Source organism: Ursus americanus, chromosome 1 (assembly GCF_024610735.1).
Source record: "Ursus americanus isolate L20-20 chromosome 1, mUrsAme1.1.p, whole genome shotgun sequence".
Taxonomy (NCBI): domain Eukaryota; kingdom Metazoa; phylum Chordata; class Mammalia; order Carnivora; family Ursidae; genus Ursus; species Ursus americanus.
Window position 1 is genome coordinate 83552498 of NC_142127.1, and position 24909 is coordinate 83577406.

Below are 24909 nucleotides of genomic sequence, written 5' to 3' on the forward strand. Positions count from 1 at the left end.
TAGTTTATTGAATAAGCCCTATTGATAAACCTATCCAAGAATGTTAGAATGTTAGGTAAATCTTGCTAGGGATTTGTATGATAAAAAGGACACTCATCTCTCTCTTATCTTGCTAAAGTTTAGATTGAGATACCTCAAGTATTTTGGAAAATACAATTTGGTTATAATTATTCCTAAATCATATATTTTTAAAAGAGTAGTATCATTTTAAAATTTCTTTTCTAGACATGCCAAACCTTTTCTTCATTATTCCAATTACAGTCCAAAGGTTATTTCAATAAAAAGGCAGGATGCTCTTGAAAAGATTTTGCTTTTTTTGCATTAAGAATTAGTATTGTAGGGGCGCCTGGGTGGCTCAGTCGGTTAAGCGTCTGTCTTCAGCTTAGATTATGATCTCAGGGTCCTGGGATGGAGGTGCAGGTCAGGCTCCCTGCTCAGTGGAGAGCCTGCTTCTCCCTCTCCCTCTGCCTGCTGCTCTGCCTACTTGTGCTCTCTGTCAAATAAATAAAATCTTTTAAAAAAATAATTAATATTGTATAAAAAGACAAGACTGTGTTAAGAAATACTCTGCAAAATATCACTTAAGAATTAAATATTCTTGGGGCGCCTGGGTGGCACAGTGGTTAAGCATCTGCCTTCGGCTCAGGGCGTGATCCCCGCGTTATGGGATCGAGCCCCACGTCAGGCTCCTCTGCTGTGAGCTTGCTTCTTCCTCTCCCACTCCCCCTGCTTGTGTTCCCTCTCTCTCTGGCTGTCTCTATCTCTGTCGAATAAATAAATAAAATCTTTAAAAAAAAAAAAAAGAATTAAATATTCTTAAATTCTTTGTCAAAATTTTAAGATTTGTAGATTTACAAGTACTACAGCTGTAGTACAAATTAGTCTCTTTACAATAAAGGAAAAGCTGGCATATATACTTGAAATATAAATAGAACATAAATACAAATAGTATAACTTATAATTATATAGTTATAAATTAAATTAGGCACATAGATGTAGGGTGTTATTTTTTTTTACCTGAAGAAGATATAAAATGAATAAGCTGTCTGTCTTTTACATATAAATGATGGATAGAAGAAAGTATTACTTAGATTCATCTGATTTTCTTATTTACGAACTGATCTATTTCATTTGTCTATTTATTCAGTATAAAACTTTTATCCATCCATTATGTGTTAAAACAGGACAAAATGATGACCTGGGCCTTGTCTTCAAGGACTTTCATTTTAGAGTGAGACAGACTGCCAGATTTCAGCACTGCTCTTTATGGGGTTATGAGAGAAAAGTTAACTAACGTGGCTTATAGAAGAGAACACTTCTTAGAAGAGATAACAATTGATGAGTATCTTAAAGTATGAAAAAATTTAGTCTGGCAAACAGAAAAGGAAAGGGAGTACAGACAAATAAATTATAAGAACTCATTTCATTGAGAAGAGAAATAAGCAGGAATCTGCTAAAAACTCCAAGCCTTTGGTTTTGTTAAGAACTGACCCCATATTAGTCAGTTGAAGTGACAGGGTTTTTAGACAGGGTCATGGTTAGATATCCATTAAACAGAGCTCCTGGTGGCACTTTGTCAGGTGGATTTATCAGGACTGAAGGCAAGGTGAGTAGTTAAACACGGAGGCTCTTAACCAGGAGGCCTGGGGCCCCTAAAGGGCTTATGGGTATAATTTAGGAGGTACTTGAACTTGAATGAAGAATTGTTACATTATTATTCACATTAATCTCTTATTAAATATAGGATATTCATCAATTATGAAGATAAGTGTACCAGCTACACTGTAATGAATAGAAACTATAGATGTATTCATACTGCATTCCAGTTCTTACAGGTATCATAGAAATGTTTTTCTTTCCTTCTTTCTTCCCTTCCTTCCTTCCTTCCTTCCTTCCTTCCTTCCTTCCTTCCTTCCTTCCTCCTTCTCTCTTTCTTTCTTCTTGCAGTAAAAACACACAACATAAAATCTGCTGTCATGACCTTTTTTTTTTTTTTTTTATTCAACAGAGATAGAGACAGCCAGCGAGAGAGGGAACACAAGCAAGGGGAGTGGGAGAGGAAGAAGCAGGCTCATAGCGGAGGAGCCTGATGTGGGGCTTGAGCCTGATGTGGGGCTCGATCCCATAACGCCGGGACCACGCCCTGAGCTGAAGGCAGACGCTTAACCGCTGTGCCACCCAGGCGCCCCTGTCATGACCTTTTTTAAAAAAGATTTATTTACCTATTTATTTGAAAGAGAGAGACAGAGAGAGAGAGCATGCGCGAGAGTGGAGGGAGGGGCAGAGGGAGAATATCTTCAAGGAGACTCCCCGCTGATAGGGGAGCCCAACTTGGGGCTCAGTCTCAGGACCCACGAGATCACGAACTGAGCCAAACACCAAGAGTGGAATGCTTAACTGACTGAGCCACTCAGGCGCCCGTCATAATCATTTTTAAGTGTATAGCTTAGTAGTGTTAAGTATGTTTACACTGATGTGGAATAGATCTACAAAACTTTTTCATCTTGCAAAACTGAAACTCTGTACTCATTAAACAGAAATTCCTGATTTCCCAATTTCCCCAGCCTCTGATAAACACCATTCTTCTTTTGGTTTCTATGAATTTGACTACTTTAGATACCTCATATAAGTAGACATACAGTCTTTTTGTGACTGGCTTACTTTGCTTAGCAAAATGTCATCAAAGTTCATCCATGTTGTAACATGACATAATTTCCTTCCCTTTTTAAGGCCGAATAATGTACCATGTGTATCTACCACATTTTGTTCATGCATTCCTTCATCAACGAACATTTGGGATGTTCCCCCTTCTTGGCTATTATAAATATGCTACTATAAATACAGGTGTGCAAATAATGCTTTGAGACTCTGCTTTCAATTCTTTTGGATATATACCATGAAGTGGAGCTGGTGGATAATATGGTAGTTCTATTTTTAATTTTTGATGAATCACCATACTATTTTCCATAGCTATTTTACAACTTTAAAATCCTACAATCTTGCACAGAGGTTTCAAATTCTTCATATCTTCACCAACACTTGTCATTTTCTATTATTCTGATAATAGTTATTCTAACAGGCATAAGGTGATATCTCATGGCTTGGATTTAGATTTCAAATCAAAGCAATATTGAGTGTTTTTTCATATGGTTGTTGGCCATTTGCATATCATCTTTTAAAAAATGCCATTTGAAGTCCATGTCCATTTCTGAATTAGGTTGATTTTGTTGCTGAGTTGTAAAAGTCCTTTATGTAGCCTGAGTATTAATCCCTTATGAGATATATAACTTGTAAATTTTTCTCCCATTCTGTAAGTTGTCTTTTCACTTTCTGGATCATGTCCTTTGATGCACAGAAGTTTTTAAGTTTGATGTAGCCCCATTTTTCTATGTTTGCTTTTGTTGTCTTTGCATTTGGTGGCAGCTCCAAGAATTATTACCAAATCCAATGTCATGAAGCTTGTCTTCCATGTTTTCTTCTAGCAGTTTCATAGTTTATGGTTTTATGTTTAGGTCTTTAAATCATTTTGAGTTAACTTCTTAGATTTAGGGTAAGGTAAAACTCGAAGTTCAATCTTGTACATGTGAAATCCAATTTTCCCAACACCATTTATTAAAGTGACTGTCCTTTTTAAAATAATATTTAGGCCTATCACTGCTACAAAACTACATTGCCTATTAATCCTACTATTAGAATTATTTTTAATTTAACATACTAATAAGCATATTACCATATCACATAATTATTTTTAAGTATGTTGATAAATGTATTTGAGTATAATTTATTTTTCTTGTAATCATTTACAATTTATTTTATGAATTCATTGATTTTTATGTATTTATGATATAAAATATTTATTTTGTGCCTATTTATTAATTTTAAATTATTATAAGAAGGAAGCTATAGGTTTCACCAGACTGCACAGGGGTTGGGGCCTCAAAAATTATTAAGAATTCAGAGATTATTTCAATAACTCAGACAATGGTTGGAGCCTTGAACTACAGCCATGGCAATAAGAAATACGTAAAATCAAGAAAAAGGCTAATTCAGTATGATTTAATGATTAAATAAATGCCACAAAGCAAGGAGAAGGTGAAATCTATAATGACCACCAGATATTAACTTGGGTGACTGATTGTTTGGTGGTATGTAATTCTGGGAGTCATCAGTTTAGAAGAAGTTGCATTTAAAACCATGACAGAAGGGGTGCCTGAGTGGTTCAGTTGGTTAAGGGTCTAGATCTTGATTTCAGCTCAGGTATTGATCTCAGGATCATGAGTTCAAGCCCTGCACTGGGCTTCATGTTGGGCATGGTATTTAAAACCATGAAAATACCTGTCATCACCCATGGAGAAAAGGTAGAGGAAAAAATTCAATCAGGGTGAAACCAATATTCAAAGACCAGCCAATTCACTTATTTTCAGCTATGGTGTCATATAATATATTTAATGTGTCAGCAAACAGAACTAGTATGTTAAGACTAAAACTTCAATAAGCAATTGGTGGTTAATTTGTAAAGGACCAAGAGTAGAGGACTCTACTCTGCATTTATAATTTTTGCACCTGCAATTATTTGCATGCAAAACAAATGCAGCTACAGTTGCCTAATTATAGGCACAACCATCCAAAATTGCCCACAAATAACAGCACAAAGAGATGCCATCTGTGAAAGTGCAGCAACCCCCCCAGACCTTTCCTGTTTCACATCCTGTATGGCTTCCCTTTGACTATGTCTTGGGCTTCATTCTTGCATGATCTCATTCATGCATTATAGGCTGGTCACTCTAATAAGCTAAGTCAGTAGGCCTTTCCTCTTATGCAACCACTATAACCCCCCCCCCCCAAATATAAAATGTACCATAGTACGGGCAGACTGAAAATGGAAGCCATTTCTGAAGCACATCATTTGTCTTGTTAGTGTGAACAGATTCTATTTTTTATTCACATGTAATTTTACAAGGTAGGCAACTTGAACGCTGTAAAGACGAAATCTCATACAAATGTCTGCTCAAAGGTGACAAGAAAATTATGTTACTCTACTTTAAAAAAATTAGCCATTTATTAAAAACACAGCTGTCAGTTTGGATCAAATATATTCATATTTCCCCATTATATTATTAGGACCATCATGAAATTTAATAATTGTCCCTAGGAGTTTGATTTCCTACAAAAGTGTCATAACACAATCAGTACTATTGCAAATAATTATTGAACTGTGTGAAGATAGTTACGATTTAAGGTGGGAAATATATAATAGAAGAGAAATATAAAACCCAGGTTAACACTTGATAAGGATTCTGTTCTCATACAAATGTCAGTAGTAATAAATGTGGGGACCACATAGCCTGCGTTATGAAAATGAAACAGGTCCCAGGCAGAATAATTTTCTAAGATTTTAATGATATAGTTCAAATATTACTTGCTTATCATTTAATCATATTAAACACTCTGAATCTGATAAATCCTCTGCAATAGAAACAATATACTTTAAGAATAAGAAATTGGGTAGTTTATTAGGCTAATGACTAAAATTAGAATGCAACATATATCTCTTCTATGAATTCTCCGTTCTACTTATAGTGTTTGGAATTGTCATCAAGTATTACCGTGAAGGTTTTGGGGGCAAATGGAGGTTTAGGAGTTTTAAAATGTTCATCAGTTGTTTTTTTTTTTTAATATTAAATTTTTTTGTCCCACCACATTTTTCTCAGTGGTGCATGGGTCACAAAGAATTGAAGTGGTACTTTAATGGGGCACATGTTTCAACATTTAGACACTGGAATGCTTAGACATTAGAAATATAGTAAAGTATTTAGATTTAGAAAAAGAAGTCATGACAAGAAAAAGAGAATTTATAAAAGGGAAGTTATCATTCCAAAAGGAGAGCTAATTAGAAGTAAAAGATTGTTCTGTTATATATAACTGAACATTTCAATGGATGCAATCAAAATTCAAAATATTATTAGTGGCACGATAAACAGAAGCAGTTTGTTTTCACAAGAAGCAGGAGAACATTTTGAGACATTAAAAAAGATAACGTTACTCACATCCTGAGCTACCATTTGTTGACACCAGAGTCAAGTTGGAAGGCCATGGATTCCGAACAATATCTTGCCAATGAATTGTGTCTGTGTAACAAAGAAATTTGTTCTGGTCTACGTACACTCCACCATTAAGGATTTCTGTATTAAAACAAACAAACAGGGATTTCTTGTCAAACTTTTCATTGATGAAAAGTAGTCAATAAAAATGATTTATTCTTAAAGTATTTTCAATGTTAAATTAGAATTACATTGCTAATAGCAGGACATCTTTTAAAATATCACTTACTGAGTCATATAAATTGATTGCAGAAATTGAGAAAGATTAAAAAATATAAATAAATACAACCACTCATAATATAAATATACAGAGAAACACTCTTCACATTTTGGTATAGATGTTTCCAGTCTCTTTTTTTTTTCCCTCTGAAATTGGATAACATCGAATATAATATTTCGTAACCTGCTAGTTCTAATACTAAGTGGTGAGTATTTAATGAGTAATTAAATATTATTCTACATTATTTCTGATGAAACTACAATATGCTACTGTATGGTATTATTTAACCAGTTCTCTCTTACTGGTTATTTAACTTGTTTATCTCTCTAAAAAAATCATGTGACATTGACTGGAGTCAGGAGGAAGTAATTAAAACAAAATGAAAGCTAAAATTAATGTTTCAATTATGAAGAAGTGTTCTTTGATCTCTCAAATGGAATCAATAGAATTGCCAATTATTCTTTAAGAATAACACAAAGACATAATAAAAACCTGATGGTTCATTGGAACAATGGCAGGACCATGGGATAAAATGCACTAAGGTCAATTTTTACTTGATTCTCTATTTCACACTGGCCTTGATCAGCTAACTTGTTCCCCCTGAACAATGACTGATAGTATATGTAAATTCTCTTGCAGATTGCTTTAAGTTATCCAGAAAAAAAAAAAAAAGATATTCTTTCTGAAAGTACCATGTTTTTTTTTTAAATACTATTCTTACTACTTGAACAAATTGGTTAGAAATACACATAACATCTTCCTGCTCAATATCTACCACATTTTCCCCTTCTATCCAACACAAAAACAACTTAAGAGAAATTATATTTCAGTCCATAATACATTGTTACAAGTTACAAAAACAGTTAACAATAATTTATATGGATAGAGGATGATTTTTCTCACATAAGAAACCTATAGGAGGTAGTGGTGTCCACAGAACCCACATCTGTTTTGTGTGTTAGTTTTATTCATTACAGGCACAAGAAGGTTGATGTATCTAAAAGTGTCTGTCTGAATTCAAGGCAAGATAAAAACAGAAAAGTAATCAATAGACATCCTCCTACTGAGGCTCTGACTTCCTATTTGGGAAGAGATGTTCTCCCTAAGGATTATGTTGGCATTTTATTGGCCAGAATGGTATCCCATGAGCATTCCTACTACAAGAGAGGCTGAGTGGACATATTGCTACTTGAACAAAATTTCAACAAGCAAGACTTTTAGTGAGGAAGAAGAAGAACATGAATAATAGGAAGGCAACTACTCTATTTCCCATGGTGGCCTTGAAAAAATAATCTCTTTCTTGTGCAGTATCTTAAGCTAAACTTTTAAGAGTCACCTTAAACCAGGGAGGGAGATATAAAAGAACGAAAGGAATACATGACACCATAAGAGGAGTATTTGTGGAAGTCAGGTAGGTGGGTACATCTCAATTGCCTTATTGTGTTGTACATATAAAATGCACCAGATTAATTTTGACATCGCAGGGCTTTCCACATTTAAAATCACTCCTGTTCTCAGGGCGCCTGGGTGGCACAGCGGTTAAGCGTCTGCCTTCGGCTCAGGGCGTGATCCCGGCGTTCTGGGATCAAGTCCCACATCAGGCTCCTCCGGTATGAGCCTGCTTCTTCCTCTCCCACTCCCCCTGCTTGTGTTCCCTCTCTCGCTGGCTGTCTCTATCTCTGTCAAATAAATAAAGAAAATCTTAAAAAAAAATAAATAAAATAAAATCACTCCTGTTCTCATTATTAATCCTTTCACTGACTATCGCTTCCATTTTCTCAGGTGAGGAAAAAAAAAAAAAAAGAAACAAAAGAAATTAGATCATTTTTCTACTTCTAAAACCCAGTTCATTATTTTTCATGACCTAACCATACAATCTTCATCAAAGCAGAAGGAAGATATGAGACGTAAGAAAGATTGTGAAAATGGATTTCTACATTAATGTTTGGCATTAAAGTTTCTATCTCTGAAATGTGACGATCTCATACTAATAGCTTTCTCATGAGACATTAGGTGATGCTCTTCTGCTCTAGGAATAATACTTCATAGGTGGCAAGAAAGGAGATTTTGACTGCTATCCAGGAAATGAAGGTTATTTTTCAGTCTACATTTGGAAAATTTCTACTTTAAAAAAATGTGAGGAGAAAACATAATAGCTCAAATATTGTAGAAAGAGTATATTTTTCAGGATTCACATTATAATTCAAATAGTTAATATTGAAGGAACACAGTATCCATCTCTAACTTCTATTTAAAAATATTCAAATGGAATCAGATTATATTATACTGAATAATAATCTCATCAAATCCCTTCAACAATATTAATCTGCTACCAATGTTGACATTTGTTTCTCAGAAATATTCTGTTCAAGAGCTTGGTTTATACTTGGAAAATGATTTAGAAAGAAGGCAGTAATAATTCAGGTATAATCTTACATGTTAAAATTTCAAATTAAGACTACAACATGATCAGTTTGGCTAACACCCTAAATTCAAAACCCCACATCTGCTAGTAATTCTGGTCAGGAAGATTTATAAACTTACCCTCCATTGTATTTCACTTCCACTGTAGAAAATATATCAGAGAAAATTAAGAGAAACACATATAAATTCTTTTTTTAAAAATATTTTATTTATTTATTTGACAGAGAGAGAGAGACAGCCAGCGAGAGAGGGAACACAAGCAGGGGTAGTGGGAGAGGAAGATGCAGGCTCCCAGAGGAGAAGCCTGATGCAGGGCTGGATCCCGGGGACCCGGGATCATGCCCTGAGCCGAAGGCAGACGCTTAACGACTGAACCACCCAGGCGCCCCCACAAATAAATTCTTGATCATTGTAATAATTGGTAGGAAAAAGCTGCTATGAATTTTTTAAATCATATTATACAAAAATATTCCCGGTAAGTTCACAAAACAGAACTGTCTTTTTAATAAATGTCACAATTAAATATGGTAAGATAAATGAAATATGGTGTTCTATGAAAAAAGTATTTAATTTTTTAAAATTCTGCCAAACACTTTAACAGGGTTTTGTATCAAACATTTCCTACTAGATTAATGCATGCAAGTCAAGTAAAAAATGTGACTCCTTCTGTATGTAGAGTAAGTAAATTGTTATCCACACTACTCTCCCATACATTGAATTTAAGTAAATAGCACACAATTTATAACTGAAATACTAGACTAAACTCTATGAAGGCAAGGAATATTTTTCAGTTCTGTATCCATATTAAACCTGAAGCAATAACTAATCAACAAATATTTGTTAAGTCAAACTTAAAACTCAAAAGTAGGGGCGCCTGGGTGGCATAGCAGTTAAGCGTCTGCCTTCGGCTCAGGGCGTGATCCCAGCGTTCTGGGATCGAGCCCCACATCAGGCTCCTCCACTATGAGCCTGCTTCTTCCTCTCCCACTCTCCCTGCTTGTGTTTCCTCTCTTGCTGGCTGTCTCTCTCTGTCAAATAAATAAATAAAATCTAAAAAAAAAAAAAACCTCAAAAGTAACATGGAATTTGCCACCAACATTGATCAATTAACTTCTGTTGTAATTTTTAATTTTAAATTCTGACCAAATCAAAGTAAAAATGAAAGTTATTTTTTTCCTTAAACACTCTATAGTTTATCTAAACTGGTTCTACATTTCATTATGTCAGAGGTCATTTCTGTTTTGGTCAAAACTGTATCCCCAGTGTCTAGCGTTATGCAAGGCAGAAGCCAGATACACAATAAATATTTGTTCTGTGAAATCAAGTATAATAGCCTGATTATAGAAAACATATTTGGGTACACCAATAAATATATATCTTGAGTATCAGAAAATATTTTAAAATATATAATCTTGAAGTAGAGTTTTTATAAGCTGAAAGATAAATAGCTTTATCTAAAATGTTTATAATTGATAATGTACAAAATTACTTCAAGCAGTATGTTGGATATAACTAAGTCACATTTAGACATTTCATCAGTATCCCTAAACCTATTTTGTGCATCAAATTCAATTATTATTTATCAAGTAAATAATGATGCTTTTGAGCTATCCTGGACACACCAAATTTCCTCAGACCTGTGCAAATTACCTAGCATTTGTTACACAAAGTCCAAGAGCATGTTTTTTATATTGAATTGTATATCTACCTCATATTGTTCCTTAAATTATTTTCTAGAAAGGTGTAAAGTGCCAATATGACATTTTAAAGGGACATAAAGTACTTGTGTCTTAGTCTTCCAATCCACAAAGATTGTCCATTTGACCATTTCTTCCCTTGATTTCCTATTTGCATGAGTCTAATGAAGAAGGAAATGTTTGTGTTATTTAAATAAGTTCTTTTGCACTTTTAATTTCTTTTCAAATGCTAGTTATTATAGTGAATTTGGGGATGAGTGACCATTAAGAGAATCGTTGACATTTTGCAAATATATTCTCTCAAAAGAAAATGTGATAAAATACTGAATCATGGCTTTTTTTCCCCCTGCCTGGTATGAAATAGCCTAATTATAATGTAGCATCCCTGCTGAAAATACAGATTAATATGACCTCCTTATGTAGCTTAAGAAGTTGATAAAATTGTTTTGACCCCATGCACAATTTGTAACTATTTCATAAATAAGATCGAATGTCTTTCTTTCTTTCTTTCTTTCTTTCTTTCTTTCTTTCTTTCTTTCTTTCTTTCTTTTTTTTTTTTACAAAATAAAGATAATTTTAAATGCGGTTAGCCATATTCCACTATAGTCTACATGATTGGTATCAACAGTAAACATTTTACTTCTACTCACAAAGCTACCAAAGGTAATATAAGAAAATCAAATAAGCAAGAATGAAATACTTAACCTCAATCCCTGATTGTATATCTAAATGTCTTGTTTTGCATGGGCACATCTACAGGTCAACCTTAGAGTTAAAATAATAATAAAAATAAATAAAGATTAGAGATATTGCACTTGTCTAATTACTGTGGGAATATGTGACTAATCCATATGTCAGACTTATATTGCCTATCCAAGCCAAAGGTCACAATCAAGAAGTCAGAATCCAAAGTGGCAAAGCCCATTTTCAAGATGAAGCTATAGAATGCAGGCACTGGATTTTCCCAGACATAAAGCAATGTATCTTTCTTACTGTCATCACCTTAAGCCACACGAGTCTGTTGGCAGATAATGATACAAAAGTAATATAGCTCACATCATCCACCTGTGATACTTAATACATCATCTCTGGAATGGACTTGGTCCAGAGATTCCTATATCTTTCCCAAACCCAGACCTTTCAGCTGGGAGCACAATGAATTGCTGCTACCCCACTGGGTCAGCCCTCAAGGTTCATTATTAATAAGCTGAGACTCTAAAGGCTAATGAGAACCGGGTGCTTGAGGAGACAATGGCTCATTCATCATCAATCAAGCTTTGAAGTTTTTATACAGATGATTTAAGGAGAGTTGAAGTGTGCAAAATTGAAATGTCACATTTGTATTGGGAGTGGGAAGAGGGTGATAATGTAAATGAGTGATGTAACCTTCTGTATTTCAGCTCAATGATCAGAGTCAAAAGCTCATGGATGCGGATATGAATGAATGCTAGGAAGCAACAGTGGACAGTTTTCTGATCCGAGCAGGCAATTTCAAGAAGAAATTATTAGAGTCACTGGCTGAAAATCAGCTTAAAATAGAAAATAATGGCAAAAATATCTTGATTTCAATTGAATAGAGCTTGGTAATGTTCTCCAAAACGTCCCAGTGTACAATTCTTAGCTTTCATTATGTTTTAGCTAGCATCCTAACTCTGAGAAGTCTACTCTGACCATCTAGTTTTTAGAGGTTAACTGCCTTTAACTCATGTAACACTGATTATCTGAACCACTCACCTGACAGAGCAAATACTATCCTACCTTCTTTATCCTTTTGAGTACTTGTCTTATCTCTCCTATTATAGATCTCAAGAGGATAAAAACCTTGACATACATCTTTCTGTTGCCTTAGTGTCAAAAAAAGTGTCAAGCACATAGTAGAAATTCAAATGTTTTTGATGATTATAATGACAATAACAACATATTTTGAGAACATGACTGATATTTGTGAGAAAGTTTTTGGTTGCTGAATTGATAGCATAATGTAAGTCATATTTCCTCTTCATGTACTAGATAATGTTCACATTATAAATCACATAAAATATTGAATAAAATTAGTGTAATCTTAATGTATTAATTATTCCTATCAGGGAAGTAGAAATCCACTTAAACTCATTGATGTTGCCTGGAAAATTTAAAAAATAAATTTTGTCTTGGAACTGTCTTTGAATTATGATTGTAGGATTTCCTTTTCAATTTGCTCTCTTACCTCATTATGTAATTCTATGTATGTGCCAATATGTTTAATATTTACCCCTAATAATTTGTGCCAAACTTTTACTCCCCCTATGTTTCCTTACTTCAGTTAACATCAGAATAACATGCTGTGAAAGTCAAGTAGACTCCAAACTTTAGACTTACCATTAATTCATTCACCTCTATATTTAATCAGTCTGATATCCTAAATAAAATTTGTCCTAATGTCTCTTAATTTATCCCATTCTTATTATATCTACTGCAATTCCTTAATTCAGGTTCTATCATCTCATACAAGATTCAACTTTTTGCTTCAAGTCCACCCTCCCCACAAATTCATCTTGCATGCTAAAGTCATAATAAATTCTATACTAAAGGCAGATAGATACATATACCATATAAGTAAGAGGCTGGTTAGATGAGACAGACAGACATATAGATAGATACGCTATAGGTATATGGGTGGGTAGACAGATAAATAGATAATGAATTGATCTATCTCCCACTCTTGAGGCTTTGAGTGCAAAGGCAAAAATACCAAGTCTAGGTAACTGGGTAAAACTAAGTTCAAAACTTAGTTTTCTGCTTGCAAGATATGCGACCTTGTAGACTTTTACGAAACTCAGTTTGCTCAACTCTATAACGGAAATATCGTACTCACAGAATCTGTCACACAGTTGTTGATTATACTACACTTGATACTTAGTAATTACTTAAAGAGTTGTTTACTCATTGGTATAAACAAGAATAATGCTTTTTCCATGTATTCATATAAACTTTGCATTACTTAGTATTAGATGGTAAATTCCATGCAAAGGATGAAGGAAAGTACATTGTCTCCTAATGAAGGTCTGTGCAAAGAGCCACTGAACAAAGACTGATTCTCTACCTTCCTTGTATCTACCTGTTGGCTCCATGAATTTGTTCATGGATGATCATATGATTAGCTAAACTCCATATACTATTTAAAAGCTAGTCAGTGGTAATGGATATTGGGAGACAACAAGCAGTTTCTGTCATACTGACTCAAAAGAAATCTCCTTGCATCTTCTGGGTACTTATAAAACATAAATCTTGTGACTTCAACAAATAAATAGTTTTTCAAACTTTTTTCACTGAAACAAAGCATATACACATAGATGTGCATACATCATATGCAATGCATTTTTATAAACTGAGCACACTTATGTAGCCAGCGTCCAGATCAAGAAATAGAACATTCCAACATCACAGAAACCTTCCTTATGCTTTCTTCTTCACATCACTCTCTCAAGGAACTTTTATCCTGAGTTTGAACGAAATCACTTTTACCTATTTTGGTATTTTAAATAAATGGAATACCATATGCAACCTTTCTTGTCTGGCTCCCCTTTGTTTAACACTATGTTTATAAAATTCATCTACATTGTTCATTTTCATTACTGTGTGGTATTGAATGTTTTATTTGTCCATTCCACACTGATGGGCATTTGAGTGCCCTCCACATTTGGGCTATTACAAATAATGCTCCTATTAACATCCTAGAATATGGCTTATGGTAACCAAATGTACACATTTATATTGTGCACATTATATAGACCTAGAAATGAAATTGCTGGACCATAGTGACAATCCGTTTTTCAAAGTGCTTTTTACCAATTTATATTCCCATCAGTAGTGTGTGTGAGCAATCTACTTGCTTCTTAGCCTTGTCAACACTGTTTCTTTTTTTTCTTCTTCTTGTTTTTCTCTATGTATTTTATTATAGATATTTTGGGTGGTATGATGTGGTATCACTTTAATTTGCAATTCCCCAATGATTAATAAGGGTTAGCCTCTTAAATATTATTTTTTAAATATGGTTTTCATAGGCAAGAGGTTTACTATTTACTTGAGGAAGGGTATTCCAATGTGTGAAACACTTACAAAATACTGTGAAATCTTAATCTTTATCTGAGGTTATTAGTAAACAACTGAGTAAGTTAATGTACTAGATGTTACCCTCCTAACTTCTAATTTTTTTTTCCTTTGCATGGGAATCTGATTCAATGTTTTGAAAATGATACTTCAAAATATATTGGAAAATACATTAAAACTATATCAATAATTATATAAACAAAGAGTAAAGTACGAATTCTGAAAGATGGATGCAAAAGTCACAAGTGAATACCTCTCTGATAAAGATGAACATAACTAAAGGCATATGAAGAGAAAGAATGAAAAATTCATTATCTTTTGCTATTAAAATAGAACACTCCTTTACATAAGGATCAAATATTTTATTGCCTTACCTACCAGAAAGCCCTCATTACAGACAACAATCCTCTTAAACAACTGCTCCAAGTTTTCAGAAAATGTAATAGCTTCAGTAGAACAAATCAGTAGAGTTCAATGTTTTCATTACTAGTCAGGGAGAAAGTCATATTAGTACCCAGAAATGATTTGTCCATTTTATTTATAGGCTTTAATACAATAAGCCTGAGATATACTGCAAGGTCACTTTCAAATATCTCACCTACAATATTAGTTTGTATAGTTTTAATAACTCTTCTCACAATGTGTGATTTCCTACTACTTCTTTAGAGTATTTCAGAAAAGTATGATTTGTTCTGATGACAGTAATAATAAATAATATTGCTATGTATGTTTGTTGCTGGCAAGCTAAGACTTGCAAATGAAAGATAAAGCAAGAGAAAGAAGAATGACTTAATCTTGTAAAATGATTATATTATTTCAAACATCAAGATTTTTTAAAGGCTATGTAAGAATCTTAAAAATAACAAATACATGGCTTTGGGGGACAGATGTCCTTGCTAAAATGCCTATTTGTTAAAGTGGTATTAAAAATAATAAATAAAAACACCATTTTACAAAATAAGAAAGTAAAGTTATAAAATAAGAATGTACAGAAGCTGGTACTCTTATACTTTGAAAACCCACAATTCCATCCAAATTAAGTAGATTTTTAAAATAGAGTTTTAATCTGGGACAAATTAGTAATAAATGATTGAATAAGAGTATCATCATTTTATAAAGCATTGTCTTCAAAATCTGAAATATCCAATACTGTGGCAAAATAGAGAAATAGCTTTGGAGTTAGTTTGTACAAAGTTTTAAGTTTGTGTACATTTAAAAATAGTACACATTACATACACACTACATAATACATGCATTTTACATATATAAAGTACATGAATCTTAAGCTCTATGTTTTTTACATATGCATGCATACAGTGTTTGCACATCTGTATCCATGTAACCACCACTCGGATAAGAACAGAAAATTTCTGTCACTCGAGAAATTTCTCCTTACTCCTTCCCAATCAAGCCCCACAAAGTCACTAGTCTGATTTCTATCACCACAGAATAGTTTTGCCTGTGTATTAAGTTTATACAAGTGGAATCAGACATTATATGTTTTTCTTGCTTTCTATTATTCAAAATAATGTGTTTGAGACTTATTTATGCTGTTGCCTGTACTAGCAATTTGTTCATTTTTACCATCCACTGTTCCATTATATGAATATGCCACAATTTATTTATAGAGTAGTTAATATTTTAAGGACATCTTTGATATTTTTACGTGTGTGATTTCAGACAAGTTAACGTTTCTTTTCTACTATGTATAAAATAGGAGCAACAATACTTACTTTGTTGAGTTACAGTGAGAATTGCAATTGTGTATATAAAGCATCTGGTACATACTAGGCACTCAAGAAATGGTAGCTATTTCAAATTAAGTTATTAATGTAATTCAGGAACCTCCTCTACCCAAAGCATTTAAAAATATACGTACACTGCTTGAAGCATGGATCTTTGGGGAGAAAGAAGACCAAATGAAAACTTCTGAGAATCACAGGAAATCTGATAAGTTAAGTTTGGTGCATAGGGTACCAATTTTGGAGCTAGGTATATTGAGCAAACATATTATTACATGTACTTCCAAATCTGGTTAATAAAAAATGGGGTTATCTGCATTTCATCAGGCAGAATTGTTCCTAAGAATAAGAACATAAATTCTGTAACTACAATTTCTCCCACACAGTAATCCTGGATATTTAGTCGAGTTAACCCTTTGAGTCATTTCTTGTCATGTCTGTAACTACATTCTGTGACAACATTTAGAGCTGTTAAATTTCCTTCTGTTCACTTCAGGTTGGTGCATAGTTCACAGGTCTCAATGTGTCCACTGGCAATTTCCGGGTGACCTTTCCATTGTTGCCATTACCATTGTGCTTCAAAGAAAGAAGAGTAAATTTCAAAGGACAAGGACAAGTAAGCTGAGCTCTCCTCTTCCATTTCAAGAATCTGGCATTTTTACTGCAGCAGGATGGATTAATTAGGAAACAGAGAGCACTACTAAACACATCTCTGTAGCTCAGGGTTGAGCAGGGAGGTGGGACTGCTCCACACTTTTGTTTAAATTTATTAAGTTTTTAAAATAAATCAATAAAGTGCATAGTAAAAATCAGATGTGTAGCAAGTATTACTACAATAATACTGCTGGTTCTTATAAGGAAAAGAAAGCCATTATTCTTGAATAAAGACAAGATGTAACCAAATACTGTATTTGCTCAGAGATTTTAAGAGTTAAAACTAGATATCTAAAATATCTGAAGAAAAACGTATTAAAATTTCTGCGGAAAGCACTTAACATTGTTTCTAATAAGTCAGGATATTCTATGGCTCCTAGAAACACTACCCTCATTTTTCTCCATTGTAAAAATTATTTTCATATCGTCATACTTGATGTCATAACAAAATAGGATTCACTATGCCCTGGTACAGTTCTATAACTTTATCATATCTTCTAAATTAAGATGCACTCTTATTTTAGAATGCCTCCACTTTCCCAGGTAAATAAATATGATTTAAAAATTATTTCAGGTATTTGGCTGCTCTTGAGGCTGGATGTAAAGAAATGACTCAAGTGTCAATCTGCCTAAAAACGACAGATGAGTCAGTCACCTCCAGGTGCCAACATTCAAGAAGGGAAGACTGATGGGGTGTAAATTCTGCACAGGCTATGGGGTGAGACCGGGTAACCATGACTCCACCACAGATTTCCCATGGGGCTTCAGTCACATTGCTTATTCTCCCAAGCCTTGGTCCTTTATCTATGAAATAAATATTAATAATATGAAACAGACATTAATAATACCTCTCTCCCAGGGCAACAGTAAGGAGAAGAGTTCGTAAATAAATGCTCACCACAATATCTGTTATAGAGCAAATGCTCAACTGATTTATTATTATTATTATTATTATTATTATTAGGAAAATAAGGAAGATTCTCTGGTAAGCAAATTTCTTCTATTCTGTTTAACAATCTTTTCTGCTCCCTCTTATAAATACACTTCTGACAGAGCTGGAGCTGGGGCAGGATGATTAGGCAAAATTTGAATATATAAGTTTGTGTTTGTTCACTTTAAATATTTATTTCATTTTTTTAAAATTATTTTCAGCTTATATGAGTTTCAGATGCCCTTTTAATAGTATATTATGGGTTCTGGACATCCATAAAATTACTTAACATCCTTAAATTCAGAGTTTTCTTTTTCTGGGTGGGATTCCAATACCCCAGTGGCATAACAAATGATTCACAGAATGATTAAGCAAGGCGCTGAATGCCTCACATGTAGGGGTTAAGCTAAGATTCAAATGCCTTCATAGCATGCTCCAGAGGCCATGGTTAACCACCTCACTCTAGAGACTCTCGGTAAGTGCTGCCATTATTTGAGCATGTTCATAATGCAGTATTTCTCTTAATCCTTACCGAAGTCCTAAGAGGTAATGATTACTAGTCTTATTTTACAGATGAAAAAACTGAAGTTTAGAGAGGTAAAAAACTGGTAGGAGTTCTAGAGAACTATGATTCCAACTCATTAACTGCTGAGTTGAGATCCTCCTTTTAAACTTTTTAGTCTTCCATAATAAAAGGAAAGATTGAGAAATTTAAAAGAAAAAAAAAGTTTAAGCAGAGATGAGGTACAACTCTAAATTATATAATCTACTTCTAAGTATAATTAAGAACTCAGAGTAATTTCCCTGAAGTCCTTTTTGAAAATATTTTATTGAGTTGAAAGGTAAAATTATGCTTTTAGGGTATCTTTTCTACATGAAAAATTGTGCATTGGAAAAAAAAATCTTGGCTCTGTTAGATATCTGGATTATATCCCAACCTCATCATTGGAGGTGCATTCCTTTTGCCTCTGTCAAAAGTAGACACAGAGGAAAAAGCAGCACAATAAACTTCAAGAATTTAGTCTACTTAAGGAAAAACCCTTCAATTCAGTAAAATGACTGAATTAAAGAAAAGAAAGAAAGGCAACTTTATTATTTTCAAGTACTATGGGGACTTTATCTATGCTTAGTCCTTGGAAGCTCTGCTTTAATGAACAGGGCACAATGATTTTTAATGACCTTATCCGAAATTATAACCTGAGTAGCATCTGCCTCTATGTGCTTTGCAACTGCATTTCTAAAACTATGAAAATATATAGTTTAAATATGTAGGGCATATGGTTCTCTTAACCAAATCTGCAATATCCTTTTAATGTTTTTTTCCTATTGTTGCAAACAATTAATACAAAGAGACCAAAAGAACAAAGCATTCAAATTAGTGAAGTCAAATCAATGAAAGTTTATTTTAACATTAAACTTAATATCCTGATTATTTTAAAGGCTAACGAGGTAAAATTTATACAGTGGAAGAGAAAGGAATTCAAAATTAAAACATATGGTTAATGTCACTTTATCACAATGTCCTTTCTGCAGGTAAACTTATTGAATTAAATTGTATGCCACTCAATAGTGCAAGAAGATTGAGGTATCTTCTTAAGGCACAACTTTTTTAAATTATCCTTTTTTATTTGAAACAGTTAAATATATCCATCTTTAGATATATCTATCAGATGATTTTAAAATAGTGGAAAAGAAAAAAATAGTGGAAACAGAGAGAGGTGATTTTATTTGGGAGTTTGGGATATTATATTAATTTTATTTACATTAATTTCATAAATGTATTGAGAAAACAAGTAAGAATATAAAATGTTGCATATGGGAGAGGTTTGTTGTTGTTGTTGTTTTTAATATTACTTAAAGAGAGAGAGCCAGCAAGTGGGGGTAGGAGCAGAAAGAGAGGGAGAAGGAGAGATAATCTCGAGCAGATGCTGTGCTGAGCACAGAGCCTCGCACGGAACTCGATCCCAGGACCCAAGATCATGACCTGAGCTGAAATCAAGAGTCAGACGCTCAAGCAACTAGCCAACCAGGCATCTCTACATGAAAGAATTTTTATTCTACCTCTAACAAAAGGATATGTTCGATTTTAATTACTCATTATCTTTCAAAGTACAAAGCCCTTAACTAAAATTTTCTCACATATAAAGTAGAATTAGAGACAATATTTTTAGAAATTTTATGAAACTAAATATTTAATTGTGAATTCAAAAAAATTTAAACTAGGTACTGTAATATGACCTCACTAAAGAGAATATTTCACAGATTATCTTGTATGCATTCATATTCTATGCTTAATTTACTTTTGTAGGATGTGTTTATATAGCTATGTCATATTTAAAAGAATTTTACATAGAAAATAAAGCTCCAGTGATAATCTTTATTTACAACTACCTAGCTTGAGATGCAAGGGGGGAAAAATAAGAAGACTAAACAGACCAGCATAAAAATGTGGAATACAAGTGGGGATGTTGGTAGGAGTACCACTAAGTGCCCTCAGTTTACTTTCACCGTTGTTAACATATACACTTTTATCATTAAACAACACAAAAACATTATTTACTAAAACGCTGTAGTATTTTCAGAACTGTTTTTAACAATTTTTTTTTTTTTAAGATTTTCTTTATTTATTTGACAGAGATAGAGACAGCCAGCGAGAGAGGGAACACAAGCAGGGGGAGTGGGAGAGGAAGAAGCAGGCTCATAGCGCAGGAGCCTGATGTGGGGCTCGATCCCATAACGCCAGGATCACGCCCTGAGCCGAAAGCAGACGCTTAACCGCTGTGCCACCCAGGTGCCCCTGTTTTTAACAATTTTTTAGTGGCCCTGCTCCTCTAGTCTCATTTTACGTCAGAGCTCAGAACAATTAGATGGTAACATCTGGCAAGTATTGTTCCAAACTAGATGATAAACATATCATTTTAAAAGTATGTTTGTGTTGAATTTAAAAAAAGGAATGATAATTTATACCTTAAAGTACGTTTTTAAAATAAAACATATTTTAAAATATTGTATCTTTTATAATTATGTAATACTTTATTTTCTTTGCAGCTTCAAGAGTTATAATCTAAATTGCAACTGAAGGAGGCTTAAGCTAGCTGATATGCACCTAGCTACTTCCATGCTTCAAAGCCTGCAGAACCATCTGCTTGTTGGCAGGTGTAATTAATTAGCTAAGTGGAAAAGACGTTCCCTTTTAGAATCAATAGGAGGAGAGGGGGGAGAACTCTATGAAAACCCAATCCTAGGCAGACCCATCGGCTGGGTGCCTCTGGGCAAATTTCCGATGCTGAAAACTCATTGAATTTAATGGTTCTTAATTTCACAAGATTTCTAATTACAGCTAGGATAATAAGATGTGATCCAAAAGTTAAAAAAAAAAAAAAATTGGCACATTTTCAAGGAAAATCCTTCCACACAATGTAGACATCCTAAAGTGTAGAAGTTCATTTATTTATACATTTTATCTTTTTATTCACTCAACTTCGTTAATAAGCAATTTTGGATCTATTCAGCTGACAGGTGGCAAATGCATATTAATAACATAGACAGAAGTCAAAGTATATCATTATGCATTGAATAGATTTGAAAAGACCATTTTTCAGAAAGAAAATGGGCAAAAACATTATCAAAAACAAAGGTCAAAAACTTTTTATACTTTTATCTATATAGCTTATAGTAAGTTATTGCTAAAAAGTCTAGACAATAGTGAATTCTACAACACCTCCTCTTTAAAATGTCCTAATTGACAAAAATGAAATGCTGACTTAAATTCAAACATCTCCTAGGGGTTGGCCTTAAATGAGTAAGGTGAGGGAGGTTTCAGGAGCAGAGAGTGGGTTGCAAGTATGGCAAACTGGGGAGCACTTGTTGCAGCTAAAAGGAACAGTGGCTGCCAGCTTCAGAGGAGTGTTACCAAGAGACGATGTGACTCCAGGGTTGCCGGAGTTCAGTTTTGTTTTCAGGAGCCCAAATCCAGAATTTGGTGGGTAGTGACCCACTTTATAAACATTCTCTATGCAAAGCAAAGCTGTCTGCCAGTTATGGTCTTTGACTAGCAGTTTACTCTATCTGGTTTATTAATAAATCAATCTGGGGATGCCTCAATAATTATCCAGCCTTTACATAAATAACCATATTGAGATAGGATCTCATTGATCAAGTCTTATCAGCTCCTCTACCTACTGATAGAGAATGGAAGGGGAAGGTGAGGCAGTTATATAAGTCCTGAAAGAAGAAAGAAAACTGCAAAAGTTCCTATGGTTATGTGAAGAATGGAAGTCTAGAATGCAATGAATTCCATCCCTCCTCTTCATTCCTATTGTGATTCCCATTTGCTGTCATGGAGGTAGACTAAGCCTCTGGCTATATTATGAAGTTTGGAATGTATGCTGCTGAAATAGCGCCATAGAACATCACACTCCCACCACTGAAATCACATGTGAATTTTAAGTAGGTGAAGGCTTTATGTCACCTGGAAGGTGAAATTCAGTAACTGACTGTTAGATTAGCATGGGCATGTTTATAGGATTAACTTAATAGCACAAAGAAGATTAAAGACTAAAGGATATTGGAAAGTTTAATTATAATTTAGATAAAGGGGGCAAAAATAGAAAAAAAAATTGTAGTCAGGAATATAATCCCAGATTTTGTTGGTTCTGAATCAGTCAGTAAAGTGGGGATATATACTTGATATTTGGAGATTAGAGGTGGAAAGGAGGAAAGAAAAGTTCCAACCTCTACATCCGTAATTCTGAATGAGGTTCTGCTAAAAAAAATACAGATTGATTTCAATATAATATATCCTTGTTCTTTGGGAAGAAGTGAATTGAGAGACATTCAGCTCCCACTACCACTGAAATCAACAGGTCCAAAAAGTCCCAAAGAAGCCATTCCATTAATCAGCTTCAAAAGAAAGAGATCTCAAGAACTGACATCAGTCAAGTAGGATGCTTTCAGCCAGGAGTAGGCTGCAGGCAAAATTTTAGCTGCCCACTCTTTTCACTTGCTCCCCCAAAATGCCAGGGTTACCTGAAGACATCTGGGAACCACACACTGATTTCTTCTCTGTACTTAGGACACAGGAATTTTAGGAGACTTGGGCTCTTTCCCCCAGGTCCATGTCTCAGTTTTTTGTTTTGTTTTGTTTTAGTGCTGTAGCCTTCCTCCCAGGTCCATTTTGGAGGGATACAGTTGTAGTGAGTCCTTCTGTATCAACTCTTCGTCCCTAACAGGGAGTGTTCTCTCTACCTCTGAGCAGAAGGTAAACTCATTTCAACAGGATTCTACTCAACCTCTATCTGCCATAGATCTGTGACCCTTAAACTCATATATACATATATATGGGTTTATATTTATATATTTTATATATGTTCAATATTTATATATGAGTTTATATTTATATTTTTTCATATTTATATATATTTTTCTGTATCTGACTACAGAGAGGAGTTGCAAAAATCTGTCTAATGAAATACCTGAGGTTCACAATAGTTTCGGGAAAAGAGTTTAATGGAGAAAACAAAGTATTTAAGGTCAAAGAAAGAAAATAGAGACTATGAGGATAGACAAATGTAACTAGAGTAAGGAGAGAAGTATTTATTTAAAATACTGTGCCAACATTTGTTATTTATACTAATCTGTCCTTGGTCTTTCAAGAGATGGGTGGCCCATTCTACAAACTCTTGGCTAGATAACTGTACTGTGTCACCTTGCTTATTCTCTAGTCTCTGACCAAGTAATTGACCACAGTCTATCGATGAAATCTTTTCAAGGCCAAAATATAATCTTTATAATATTAAAGACCAAGATTTTTTCCAATGGTGAAGTCAACATCAAATAAACCATAAGTCAGAGTACAGTGGAGACTTTAAAAATGCACATTGTTAATATCTTCAGATCATTTGGGGGAAAGTCTGTAAGAAGGAACAATTAATGAAGGAATGCATGTTATTGAAAATGAAAGCTATTATTTCCAATAAAAAAGTTAATAGAAATATTGGAACATAAAACTGAGGAACTCTTCCAGAAAGCAGAGGAAACAGAGAAAGAAAAATGAAAGAAAGAGAAAAGAAAGAAAGAAAGAAAGAAAGAAAGAAAGAAAGAAAGAAAGAAAGAAAGGTAAAAAAAGAGAGAGAGAGTGAAGAGAGAAAGAAAAGAGGGAGAGAGAAAGAAAGGAAGAAAGGAAGGATGGATGGATACATCCAGGAAGATCAATATGAAGATTTCCAGAAAGAGAACCAAAAACATATAGAGAATTATCAAAAAAATAGGAAAATAATATTATACTTCCCAACAGGGGCACTATATCTTAAAAAGTATATTTCAAATACTAAGCAAAATTATTTTTAGCTTAGCATTGTAAACCCAAACCATCAATCAAAAGCATCAATAAATTATGAGTATAAAAGAGATACATTTTTAGATATTCAAGGACCTAGTAAATTTAACCTTCATCTTTTCTTTTCTCTCGTCTTCTTTTTTTTGGGGGGGGGATACATGAAGATATTCTTCAAGATGATATGGGAGAAAGCAAGAAAATAGAAGACATGATACAGAAAGTCAGTAAAGTAAGGTATGGATGCAGGAGACCTGGAGAAACTAACACAGATTGATGAAACAAAACTGAAGCTCTAAGGAGACTGGTCTTCACAAAGAAAGGGGACCGATAAATGCATTATATTATAAAGTATATGATAAAGTATTTGGCAATAATTAGACTACAATAAAAACAAATAGTTCAAGAAAACAGAAGCTAAGCAAAAATCATCAAGACAAACTATAGTCACCATTCTGTACATTATATCTCCATGACTTATTTATTTCCTAAATGGAAGTTTGTACCTTGTAATCCCTCTTCACCTTTTTACTCTCTTCTACCTCTGGCAACCACCAATCTGTTCTCTGTATCTATGGGCTTGATTTTTTGTTTCTTTAGCTTTTGTTTTGTTTTGTTTTGTTTAGATTCCACACGTAAGTGGGATCACACGGAATTTGCTTTTCTCTCTGCCTGACTTATTTCACTTAGCATAATGCCCTCAAAGTCCATCCATGT

General features: G+C 33.9%; 1 protein-coding gene across 2 annotated transcripts in view; it reads right to left on the reverse strand.

Moving 5' to 3' along the window:
* ERBB4 (erb-b2 receptor tyrosine kinase 4) overlaps positions 1–24909 on the reverse strand; it is a 1083293-nt gene that overhangs the window by 356057 nt on the left and 702327 nt on the right. For both annotated transcript variants that reach the window (XM_045806650.2, XM_045806649.2), the window contains exon 4: positions 6048–6182. In XM_045806650.2, the coding sequence (XP_045662606.1) occupies positions 6048–6182 (135 nt within the window). The remainder of the gene's footprint in view (positions 1–6047; positions 6183–24909) is intronic.